The sequence below is a fragment of the Amia ocellicauda genome, chromosome 2 (genome assembly GCF_036373705.1).
Source record: "Amia ocellicauda isolate fAmiCal2 chromosome 2, fAmiCal2.hap1, whole genome shotgun sequence".
Classification (NCBI taxonomy): domain Eukaryota; kingdom Metazoa; phylum Chordata; class Actinopteri; order Amiiformes; family Amiidae; genus Amia; species Amia ocellicauda.
In genome coordinates this window covers 20,060,384-20,073,622 of record NC_089851.1, presented here as the reverse complement: position 1 = coordinate 20,073,622, position 13,239 = coordinate 20,060,384, and the positions used below count along the sequence as shown (strand labels likewise).

At 38.5% G+C, this 13,239-nt stretch overlaps 1 protein-coding gene across 1 annotated transcript; it reads right to left on the bottom strand.

Moving 5' to 3' along the window:
* Positions 1-763: 763 nt before the first annotated feature.
* rrs1 (ribosome biogenesis regulator 1 homolog) lies at positions 764-2,062 on the bottom strand. The gene has a single exon (XM_066720552.1). It carries the CDS (start codon positions 2,038-2,040, stop codon positions 1,000-1,002), a length of 1,041 nt encoding a protein of 346 aa, XP_066576649.1. The 5' UTR covers positions 2,041-2,062; the 3' UTR covers positions 764-999.
* Between the last annotated feature and the right edge of the window lie 11,177 nt (positions 2,063-13,239).

The following is a 13,239-nucleotide window of genomic DNA, read 5'->3' as shown; positions in this document are numbered from 1 at the left end:
GCTTAAGTATTTGTGACGTTTTATCAGCTTAAATCTTAAAAGTTTATGCTGGAAAATCTTCGGTCATCAGTCGAGACAAAAAAAAACAGTATATGCTTAATTATAATGAATCAATACTTTATCAAGAAGTCAATCAAACATTTAATGTGTTTTCGGAAAAATGCTAAATTAATCTGCAAACAAAAGATAATAGTATGGGAAAAGGTTACTCCCGTACCCCCTTTTACCCCCCACTTACGGTTTCTGTAAAAAAGACGAAGGTTAGAAAAAGCTGAGCAGCTCTGTATAGAAGGGAAGGGCACTACACTTCATCATATTCGTCCATTAGTTTGTAAACTAGGTAATTGTAACAACTGAGACAATGCTATATTAATGACAAGTTGAAACATTGTTTAGATCATTGGGGGAGGGGGTATAATGTAATGCATACACTGCAACGTCGAATCTCGAATCTTTCCAACATCACAGAAATTCCATTTTCATGCTGAGTTCTAAAGTTATGTACAATACTTGCTTATTTATGCCACATTATGAAAATAACTCCAGTTTGCATTTTAACAACCTACAATTACATTTGCGACAATTGTGAAATATTTCAGAACAATGTTGTAAAATGACACTTCACAGTCTTCACTATTTAAATGTTCTTATATATGTGAGATTCGTGTGTAATTAAAATGGAATCACCATAATAGAATGCTAAAAACTAAATAAAACCAATGAGAGATAATCACATCCCCAATAATACAAGTACTTCGGTAAATATCAATAAAGGTGTTTTATTTATTTAGAAAATAACGTTACATATAAGCGAGCTTTTGTGAAAATGAATCCACGCCACTTTAGCATAGCAAAAGTGACGAAATTACACGTGGGTGGACACCCCATGTGCAAACAAACGTGTGATATCCAGCCTTACAGAGAAGAAGCGATCTGAATCAGATCAGGTCATACAGGTCTTTCAAAGTCTGGAGAAGATATCAAAAGTCACTGGGTCATTTATCGTTTTCCGAGCTTCATGCGCGGTTTTCTGTTCTTGCCACCGCCACTAGCTTGCCCCTTTCCTTTGCCTTTGCCCTTCCCCTTCCCTTTCCCAGAAAAGTTACTCCTCCGTCCCTTTTTGCCCGTCATTTTCCTCCTAGAGCCGGATTCCGCGTCTTCCTCCCTCATCTGCTTGTTCACCGCTTTGTTGATGTCAAGCCTGGGTTTCTTGGTGTCCATGATCTTCAGCAAGTCCAGCTGTCTCTGCTTCTCCGCGGAGAAGTCGCCGATGAGGGGCTGGAACTTCCTTTTCTTCCCGGAGTTCCTGAGCGGCTTCTCCTTGGGGAGCCGGTCTTGAAATTTACCCACCGAGGCCGTGGACACCCTGGCCACCTGGACGGCCTTGCCCAGTTCGTTTTTGGACGGCTGGTCGGTGGGTGCCAGTCCCACCCCGGGCACTTTGATCTTCTGGGCTCGGGCGATGTTCCTCAGCCGGTTCAACTCGTTCTTCGCCACCCTCTCCTTCTTGGCCTTCACTCGCTTGGCGAACTGGTCTTCATTGGGGTCGGCGGTCTCCGGGACCTCGATCAGCCACTCTTTGGTGTCATCCTTGGCGCGGTTGTAGCCCCATCGCCTCTTCCACTCCTTGTGTACCTCGTCCCACACCAAGTTGGTTTTCTTTTTCTTCTGAATCCCCTTCAGTTTGGCGAATTCCTCCCATTTTGTAGGAGGTCTTGGTTTCGGGGCTGGTTTCTCTCTGGGTAGCCGGGTAGTGGGTTCGGGTAGTTTGACGACCACCACCTCCTCGACTCTCTCCGTCGGTAGTTTCCACAGCTCGTTGATGAGGAGTTGCGTGTTGTCCCGGGCTAGGGAGAGAAGAAACTGATCCTTATTCTGGTTTCTGAAACCCCGGCTATCGGGAGGGTTTTTATCGAAAGCCATCAGGTTCCCCAAGTCGAATTCGAGGTCCAGTTCTTTGTGGACCGAAATACTTTTGAGTTTCTCGGCTTCATCTCTCTCCGCTTTGGCGAGCACGTCTTCCACACTGCACGCCGCCATCTTGCACAGGCACGACCGGAAGCACGCTGCGGAAAAGCAAAAGGTCATACTAATCACTTCCGGTGCGTCTGATAGGGTAAGAGGATCCAATTCGTGAAAGATCCGCTAGAAGGAGACATTAAACTAAATTTCCGAAATATAGCTTTTGGAAATGAAACCAGGATAGTAATGCAATTAACATCTATAATTTTAGAGCAATTTACAATACTTGTAACTAATTTAAAAGTAGCCTGCACAGTGATGAATAAAAACAACTAGAATCACGTTTGGAGATAATAGCTCAAACACTTTATCTTTTGATTTCAAGATGTATAAATGGAAGTATCCTTTTGAAAATGTTGATGCTCTATGTTGAATACTGTATGATGGGACATGCCTTAATAGGAGATGACTGGAACCTACTCCTGTGACAGTCTACTCAACTGCCCTAGAAAATGTTTATTTCTATTTAAACTACCTCGAAGCTTCCACAATGCTGCTTTACAGTAATTTTATTATATTTTATAATCATGAACAAATTAAAAAACTACTATTTATCTCTATCGATCCCCCAGTTTCAGTTTCTTAAGGTTTAATTACTTCGGTACTGTGGATTGCTTGCTGAAACACACATAATTATATATATATATATATATATATATATATATATATATATATATATATATATATATATATATATATATATTGCTTTCATTTGCAATCATTTAGTTTTAATTAATTATTACATTTTATAAGATCAGTTTTATCCAAATTCATATAATTAGAAGAAAATAATAGTGTAACTGTTACTATCATCCTGTTACTATTTCTGTATTTCAGATCATTAAAAATGCTGCTGCAAGTGTCTTGACCAAAACAGAAAAACATTAACACTGGTAATAACTTCTCTTCAATGGCTCCCAATATGCTACAGGATAGATTTGTAATCCTCCTACAAAATATCAAAGCACTAAAGGGGCTGGCACCCCCTTAATTAAATACATTCTGGATGAATATACTCCAGGTCGGCCGTTACAATCCCTGGAAGCTGGTGATCCCAAACATACATGAGAAAACCACAATGGAAGCATTTAGTTATAGGGTCCCAAAACTGATCTTTCAGCATACGTAGGAGATGCCCTGTCTCAGCATTTAAATCAAGGCTGAAGACTCACTTTTAGAATAGTTTTTCCTAATCCTCATAACCCGTAGTGCCACCAGTGCTCCATGGACACGCTATACACATGGTCCTCTATTATCCCTGCATCGCACTATCAGTAGCTGATCACAGTATCTTCCCTACCAGAGGGAAGATCACAGATAGCAGCATCATTTAAAAACTTTCTGATCTTCATGCTGCTTGTTTGATAAGTTACACTTCCTGGAGAGGAGGCAACCATTAGACCCGGGGCTTAAACTGTGAACCCCCAGAGTTCTCACAGTTTTTCATCCTATAGAGGTTTTTATTTTTCTCTCCTTTGTACATATTTATTTATTTATTTATTCATTCCCACACTTCATAACAATTCTTCGGATCTGTAAAGTGCTCAGTGGCTACCTTGCGAAGGGCTCTATACCAAATAAAAATGTATTGAATTGACTATTATCCTTCAAGTAAAGGTGTAAAATGAGATGTAGCTAGTGGGTTAAAAACAACAAAGAGAAGTAATGATTACAAAACACCTCTGTCTTATTCTGGTTAACCACAGGCACAATTAATGTTTGGTTGGCTGATTTGAAGAGTGCCAATGTAAAATGGAATGGCAGCATTTCAAACAAAAAAGATATGTATTTTCTGCCAGCGGATCAATCTTTGTGGCATTGAAGCTTGTCACTGTGTCACTAGTGAAGCGAGGGGAAGTGGTGTGGACAGTTAGTGACACTACAGACAGCCAGAGGAATGTCAGCCCCAGAACCTTCCCAGTGCGCCACTTCACTCTCTCACTTGTGGCTGCCATCAGGGTGAGCCGTAATTAATGCCCCAGAGTTGAAACCTAATGTGATTGAACTCGGGAAAGAGGTTACTCTTAATCGAGCTGGCAAACAGACACTGCATATCCACCTACTGCACAGACTACATTCTTTGAACTTAGCTGTTAAACTATTCTATGCAGACCTTTTTGTCTTACTTCCATCTTGAATTATATAATTTACATGTTTTAATTGAAACCGCTATGCTGCACACAAACAGGCTTTATACAAATAGACTTTTGAAAGACAGAAACAATGATATTTGGTTTCTACAACTGGCTTAATTAATTGTGTGTTCAAGTTGCTTCATTCCTCTTTATTTATGTGCATATGAGGAAGCAAAACAATTACTATTTTGTTATGGAGTCTAAGAAAGGAATATACACTCACCTAAAGGATTATTAGGAACACCTGTTCAATTTCTCATTAATGCAATTATCTAACCAACCAATCACATGGCAGTTGCTTCAATGCATTTAGGGGTGTGGTCCTGGTCAAGACAATCTCCTGAACTCCAAACTGAATGTCTGAATGGGAAAGAAAGGTGATTTAAGCAATTTTGAGCGTGGCATGGTTGTTGGTGCCAGACGGGCCGGTCTGAGTATTTCACAATCTGCTCAGTTACTGGGATTTTCACGCACAACCATTTCTGGGGTTTACAAAGAATGGTGTGAAAAGGGAAAAACATCCAGTATGCGGCAGTCCTGTGGGTGAAAATGCCTTGTTGATGCTAGAGGTCAGAGGAGAATGGGCCGACTGATTCAAGCTGATAGAAGAGCAACTTTGACTGAAATAACCACTCGTTACAACCGAGGTATGCAGCAAAGCATTTGTGAAGCCACAACACGTACAACCTTGAGACGGATGGGCTACAACAGCAGAACACCCCACCGGGTCTCCACTACAAATAGGAAAAAGAGGCTACAATTTGCACAAGCTCACCAAAATTGGACAGTTGAAGACTGGAAAAATGTTGCCTGGTCTGATGAGTCTCGATTTCTGTTGAGACATTCAGATGGTAGAGTCAGAATTTGGCGTAAACAGAATGAGAACATGGATCCATCATGCCTTGTTACCACTGTGCAGGCTGGTGGTGGTGGTGTAATGGTGTGGGGGATGTTTTCTTGGCACACTTTAGGCCCCTTAGTGCCAATTGGGCATCGTTTAAATGCCACGGCCTACATGAGCATTGTTTCTGACCATGTCCATCCCTTTATGACCACCATGTACCCATCCTCTGATGGCTACTTCCAGCAGGATAATGCACCATGTCACAAAGGTCGAATCATTTCAAATTGGTTTCTTGAACATGACAATGAGTTCACTGTACTAAACTGGCCCCCACAGTCACCAGATCTCAACCCAATAGAGCATCTTTGGGATGTGGTGGAACGGGAGCTTCGTGCCCTGGATGTGCATCCTACAAATCTCCATCAACTCCAAGATGCTATCCTATCAATATGGGCCAACATTTCTAAAGAATGCTTTCAGCACCTTGTTGAATCAATGCCACATAGAATTAAGGCAGTTCTGAAGGCGAAAGGGGGTCAAACACAGTATTAGTATGGTGTTCCTAATAATCCTTTAGGTGAGTGTATATACAAATATAGATAATTTTAGTGAATTACATACCACCTAGATTTTAAGGCAACCAGTACCATTTATCTCTATGAATTGTAACCTTAGATGAAGTGACATCATTCACCTCCTTCTAAAATTGTTATATATAATATTTCTACATTTAATGTTTTAATAGTTTAAATTATATTAATTTTAAATGTTCATTTGTCAGAGTATTTGAACCTTTAGCCCATCCATCATTCACCCTCATATACAACATAATAGCAGCTATGTTACCTTTTTAGTCCTCCTGTCTATAAGAGGTAGATCAAGGTTTAAGAGTTTAACGATTACCTTACTTGTCATTGACAGGGATCTTGTGTTAGTAGTGCCTGTCAATGTCTACACCGGAATTGTGATGCCACTTTTGACTGGTAAACCCTTCTGTGACAGCTTGTTGCTTTCTGCATCATTGTATCGCTTTACTTTTCAGCTCTGAGAGGAGATGTGCAAAGACTCAATGCAGTCTCCTCCTGTTCCTGTTTAATGGTCAGTATTTGTTGTCCATTGTGGAGTTCTGGATGTCACAACTTTTGCCAACATGTAGCATGTGCTGCATGGATTGGCGAGTAAAGGAATAAGCCTGATATTTCTTCAATAAAATTGATGGCAGGAAAAGTGCATTGACAGCCTTGAAGGTGGTAAAGTGTACTACGTTATAACCAATGGTTAAAATGGGCCAGTATGCGTTTTTAAAAAAAAGGTCTTCAGAGTTTGTGCAAATAGCCTATATTTCCATCATTACAGTCTCCCGGAAACAGTTTTGAGGTCTCTCCACCACCCGCACAATATTAATTCAATATACATACAATAGCTACTCATTAAAATGAAACGAGGAAAACTACAAACCTACATCGATTCATACATTTAATTAAAGTTGAACAAAAAACATCGCCCACACTGACAGATGAATGTGAAGGTTTGGATGTGAACAAAATGCTGTCAACTATGGAGCGCCGTTTGTGCCAAAAGTGTTCGTCCATCACTTTGGTAGTTCATTGGGAAATTCATTTGGAAATTCATCAATTTGGCAATTCAGCCGGCAGTTTGGTCATAAAGTAATAAATTAATTCAGGAATCTGTCAAGTAATTTATTAATTTGTCTGATTCGTGTGTCAATTAATTAGTAATTACATTGATCAACTATGTAATTAACCTGACACGCCTATTTTAACCAATAAAACTGACCTAAGAACATATCTGTGTAAAAATGTAAAATGAAGCTTTACAAAAATATAAAGAAAAGATAAAAGAAACAGCCACTGTCTCTCATTGACCTTGTAATGTTCCAGTCCAGTCTCCAAGTCACCAAATGATCTTAGATTAGTTCTCAGAAGAGAGAGCAGTCCAGCATCCATGAGCACAGATTACGTGGAGGTATTAATCATTCTTTGAAACCAGAAGAAAGTAGAATGTATATTCCATATAAATCATACATTTATACTGCTACTACTAGTCCTACAATGAAGATAATGATAACGACACTGCAATTTACAGCTTTCGTATTTCTTCATCCAAAGGTATCTAATTAAAAAACCCTGATATAAAGCCATTTTACAAATCTCAGTACAATTTCCAAATCTTTATTCGTCTGTTCTCCTTGTCTTGTTAACAAGAAACTAGTTGTGCTGTGACAGTGGGAAGCAAGTAATATGAAGGCTCAAATTGTTTCTGAACTCTGACATTGTTAGTGGAAAGGGAGGCAGACTGGAAAACATGGTATAAAGGTACAGCTTAAGCACAGAAATTGTGGAAATGATGTAGCCAGGGAAATTAAGAAATGTTCTTTGAAATGCCAAGCCTCCCCCCATTTATTTGGACTTTTTCAAGCACTAGGCCTGTTAGTAACCCTTAAAGGGAAACATGCACTCACTAATCCAAAAGTATGGTTCTATGTGTCTTTGCATCTTTGTAGTGAATAAGTAGGATTTAAACCACTCTTCCTGATCGATTCTATCATATAAGCAACTCTTAAAACGTATCAAATAATGGCGGATGTCAGGACCCAACACGTATGCTCCTTCAGTATTTCAGGATGTGTTCCTGGATAGCTGAAAAACTAAAAAAATACCGGATTTGTCTTCCCTGTGGGAGCATTTATTAGTAAGTCAACCAAGTGTTACTGTTTCTTATTCCATACTCTTACTCCTTGATAGTAATGATAGTTTCCATAGTGTCAGTGTCCGCTGCTGCGTAAAAAACAGTAATGACAGAGGTATTCATCTCCATTCCATCAACAGAGGACATGGATACGCAGTGGAGATTGTTTGTGCAAGGAAAACTTCTGCAATCTGCAGCACAATTAACATTTGCATTACTAACAACCCACTCACCATTGCTGGTTTTGTATGAATGCTGCTGGGCTAATGCACAGTAATGTAAATTACAGATTTTCTGAATCAAATGTGTTTGTAGGGTAATACATAAACATGTAAGTACACACAAAGATGCATTCAACTGTGATTTTAGGACCTGTATGTGTTATGCTTAATGCTGACAGGTTTAAGACCAGAAGAAATACTGTTATAGAAGATCTTCCTGCAGAAGAAAATCTGTTGTTGAATACAGGAAACCTCACCAAAGTGTAGGAAAATTTGGTGCAAAACATTCCACCATAGAAATAATATTTAATTTGATGTTACCTCATATATACTATTTGACTACTCATTGTATCTCTCTCTGACCTGTTTTGCACCTTTCCAATAAAACTTGTCTGCGCTATTTGTTTTTGGTTTACTTTAGAAATAACACAGAACATTTTAAATTGCAGCAAAAACCGTTGACATTCGTCCTATGAGTCTTTGTGAAGACAAGCAACCAAGACGTAGCCGAGGATAGCAATAAGAATGAGGTTGTAAGATTAAGGGGTTCCGAGCACTTTCATTTTTAATTGAGCAGTGAGAAACATGGATTTCGTTCAGGAGATGTTGTCCCTGCCATCAGAAGCTACTTGCTTCATGTAGTTCACCACATCATCAGTGACTCAGAAAGCTTTTTACTGTGTGCTCTTGCTGGGCATCATTCTCTTCAAGTCCACAATTACAGTAAAAGTAATTATTTCTGTCTCTGAGGAAGTACACAGGGGCTTTGAAGTACAAACTCCATTCTTGGGCAGTGGATGTATGTTAGATTTGTTGCAGATATTGAGCTGTAGAAGCAGGGTATTGGTGCCTTGTGATATCTTTTACTCTTTGGTCCTTGTTCTAAATCATCAGCCTTCTATGGGTCCTACACAGATTTGTACAGAAACCAATTCTACTAGCAGTGCAATTTAAACCCTTCATTCTCGACTCATTCCCAAGGTGAGTAGATAAAAATAAGGGTATAATAGCTAGCATTCAGAGAAAGTCTTACTGAACAGAGTGCATGTAATCACAAGAACAATTTAGAGTGACATCAGGTCCCAGGACCATCATAGCTCTCCAGCATTCCTTTACTCTAAGTCAGTGGTTCTTGAACCTGTCCTGGAGAACCACCTACCCTGCTGGTTTTTGTTCCAACTGAGGTCTCAATTACTTAATTGAACCCTTAATTTAAGTAATTTGATTACATGTCTGTAATCTAATAAAAAGTTAGTTCCTTAATAAGATAATTAAGGACAAGGGCATCTGCTAATAAATAAATAATAATTATTATTTCCCTATACAAGATTATACTTAACTTAAAACCCCTACTGTTAAAAATAATGAAAAGGCTCTGATTTAGGAAATTATTAGTTAAATTAAGGGTTCAAAGTAATTGAGAGCTTGTTTGGAACAAAAACCATCAGGGTAGGTGGTACTCCAGGACAGGTTTGAGAACCACTGGTCTAAGTCATCTGAACACATGACATTACCGTTGACACTAATACACTGGGATTCTCAGAGAACAGTTACATTAATTGGTAAACCATTTTAAGTATTAAACATTCTCTGCATATGTAAATGTTTATAAGATAATACAGTATAATTTTGCAGATCTGTAGCAGGACCCGGGGATGATGCCAGTATTCCTTGAAGGAAATGGAAAGGTTTCCGGAGAAAGCAAGGGCTTGTAACCTGCAGTGGTGAGTTACTCATCTAATGAACATTTTGCTGGTGAAAAGCTTTTATATATATCTTAACTGTACAAACTGTACACAATTGACAATGTTCCCTGCAATACATACATATAGTTGGAATTTAAAGTCACACCCTTCATTTGAAACAATATGAAAGCTTTATGTGCCACATCAACACAAATCCATGGAGAATCACAGCAGTATCTGTAATGAGCTCATGTACACAATGAGCCCAATTACAAATCATATTGAGAATCTGTGGAAAACTTGAAAACTGCTATGTTTAAGCGACTTGAGAGAGCTTGAGCAAATCTGACAAGAAGAATGGGCAAAAATTGCGCCAAGCCAGTGTGCAGTTGGTAGAGACGTAGAGACCCATAAATACTTTAATTGCTGCCAAAAGTGCTTCCACCAAATATTGAATTGAGGTCTGAATACTTATGTAATCAACGTATTTCAGTTTTTTCTGACATTTAATGTAACATATCTTACCCTTAAAACTCTTCAGCTTGAGCATTCAAGTTTTTAATCAAATATTAAGTTTAAAAAAATATGTAACTTGTAATTTCACAAAATGGAACACCATAGAAAATGTCTGAATACTTCTGCAAGGCACCGTATGTGTGTATATGTATATATGTATATGTATATATATATATATATATATATATATATATATATATATATATATATATATACTCACCTAAAGGATTATTATGAACACCTGTTCAATTTCTCATTAATGCAATTATCTAACCAACCAATCACATGGCAGTTGCTTCAATGCATTTAGGGGTGTGGTCCTGGTCAAGACAATCTCCTGAACTCCAAACTGAATGTCTGAATGGGAAAGAAAGGTGATTTAAGCAATTTTGAGCGTGGCATGGTTGTTGGTGCCAGACGGGCCGGTCTGAGTATTTCACAATCTGCTCAGTTACTGGGATTTTCACGCACAACCATTTCTAGGGTTTACAAAGAATGGTGTGAAAAGGGAAAAACATCCAGTATGCGGCAGTCCTGTGGGCGAAAATGCCTTGTTGATGCTAGAGGTCAGAGGAGAAGGGGCCGACTGATTCAAGCTGATAGAAGAGCAACTTTGACTGAAATAACCACTCGTTACAACCGAGGTATGCAGCAAAGCATTTGTGAAGCCACAACACGTACAACCTTGAGGCGGATGGGCTACAACAGCAGAAGACCCCACCGGGTACCACTCATCTCCACTACAAATAGGAAAAAGAGGCTACAATTTGCACAAGCTCACCAAAATTGGACAGTTGAAGACTGGAAAAATGTTGCCTGGTCTGATGAGTCTCGATTTCTGTTGAGACATTCAGATGGTAGAGTCAGAATTTGGCGTAAACAGAATGAGAACATGGATCCATCATGCCTTGTTACCACTGTGCAGGCTGGTGGTGGTGGTGTAATGGTGTGGGGGATGTTTTCTTGGCACACTTTAGGCCCCTTAGTGCCAATTGGGCATCGTTTAAATGCCACGGCCTACCTGAGCATTGTTTCTGACCATGTCCATCCCTTTATGACCACCATGTACCCATCCTCTGATGGCTACTTCCAGCAGGATAATGCACCATGTCACAAAGGTCGAATCATTTCAAATTGGTTTCTTGAACATGACAATGAGTTCACTGTACTAAACTGGCCCCCACAGTCACCAGATCTCAACCCAATAGAGCATCTTTGGGATGTGGTGGAACGGGAGCTTCGTGCCCTGGATGTGCATCCCACAAATCTCCATCAACTGCAAGATGCTATCCTATCAATATGGGCCAACATTTCTAAAGAATGCTTTCAGCACCTTGTTGAATCAATGCCACGTAGAATTAAGGCAGTTCTGAAGGCGAAAGGGGGTCAAACACAGTATTAGTATGGTGTTCCTAATAATCCTTTAGGTGAGTGTATATATATATATATATATATATATATATATATATATATATATAATGGATCTAAGTGAATGATCAAACATGAACAAAATAAGTGACTGAATTGATAACCATATAAAAGATGGGAAGATTAAATAATAAAATTTACAGGCATGCCATGGAAAAAATAAGCTTTAGATCAAAACAAGTGGAAATCTGTTGGCCTTCATTCATCAGTGGATTGAAATAGGTTCATGATGCTGATAAACTTTACTACAGATTTAAAGATTATACTACTAAATATTAAACATTTATAAGGATATAAAACCTAAGCCATGTTCTTTTTAACACAAATACTGTATGTCTGGGATTTGATCTCTGCAAACTCTTGCCAATATTAATGAAGTACAATACTCACACTGCCATTGTTCACTGAAGCTGGGACCACCACTCCACTAGACACAGGCAGCACAGAGAAGCCCTCGCGACACAGACAGAGGCCAGGAGAGGGTGACCTCCATCACTGACCTTCATCCAGCTGTCATTTTGCTGCATTTAAATGTCACACAAACAGCTTTACATAAGTGTTTCTCGGTTAGACCCTGAGGAAGTACATACATCATAGTTTTTCTGAAGAATGCATAATTTTACCAGATTAACAAATAACTGTGGGGCAACACTGCAACAATATTCTCAAATAATTTATAAATTATATTATATGACACATATAATATCTCTTTTCTAGGTTTTGCCATTAAAGTTTGTGATCTCTGCTTCCCATCTTCTGTCTGGTCTTTGTCTTGGTCATTTTTTAATTTCATGGGATTCATTCTATCACTTCTTTAGTCTCTGATCTGTTCTTCTTCCAATGTGTCTGGACCATTGCCATTTTAACAACATACTTATGTATCACCCACTATATATGTATTAGGATTGTATTAGGAATTATTTATTTAATTACTTAGTATGTAAGCAAGTTTATTCACTAACATCAAAATAAATGATACCTACATGGCTTAATGAGTGATGCTTAAAATTAAGTGTTTTCATTTTCTATTTGCAGGACACGTCTTTTAAAATGCTGGTTATTTAGGCAAATATTGTGTTAGTAGGATATCAGCTAAGGAGTCATAAACAATGTTATAGCATCAAAGAGAAAATAAGAATTAATTATACTAAATGGGATACTTGCAGAGTTAACTTGAAATATGGAGTACTATGTTTACTTAAAAAAGTTCCTGGTTTCAGGAAATGTTGGGAGCTAATGCATATAATCTGTACTTGTATCACTAGCAGGTTCAGTTCATTTTATTTACTGTGCCTTACACTACATTTTATAATCAATATCCAAGAGCATACATGTTAATTATTAAAATTAAATAAGCATAAAGTCAATGAAAAGATTCCTGTGTTAAAATAAATATTGACAAAATGTGCTGAGGTGGACGTATGGATTCAGTTAGAAAAGGCAGGTCCCCAGTCACTGAAATTAATGCAGTGTAATATTGAACATATCAGACAAAGCAAGGGCTACCATGGAGGCAGATAGATACCATAGTACACACATGATAGTCTACAACAATTTCTTAAATAGCATTTTATAATGCAATTATGAGGGAAATCAAATCAGTTATGATACTATGCCTGGGATGCTTGAGAGGTTGAAACCTTTACAGTTTCCCTAGATCATTTTATTTATACAATTTC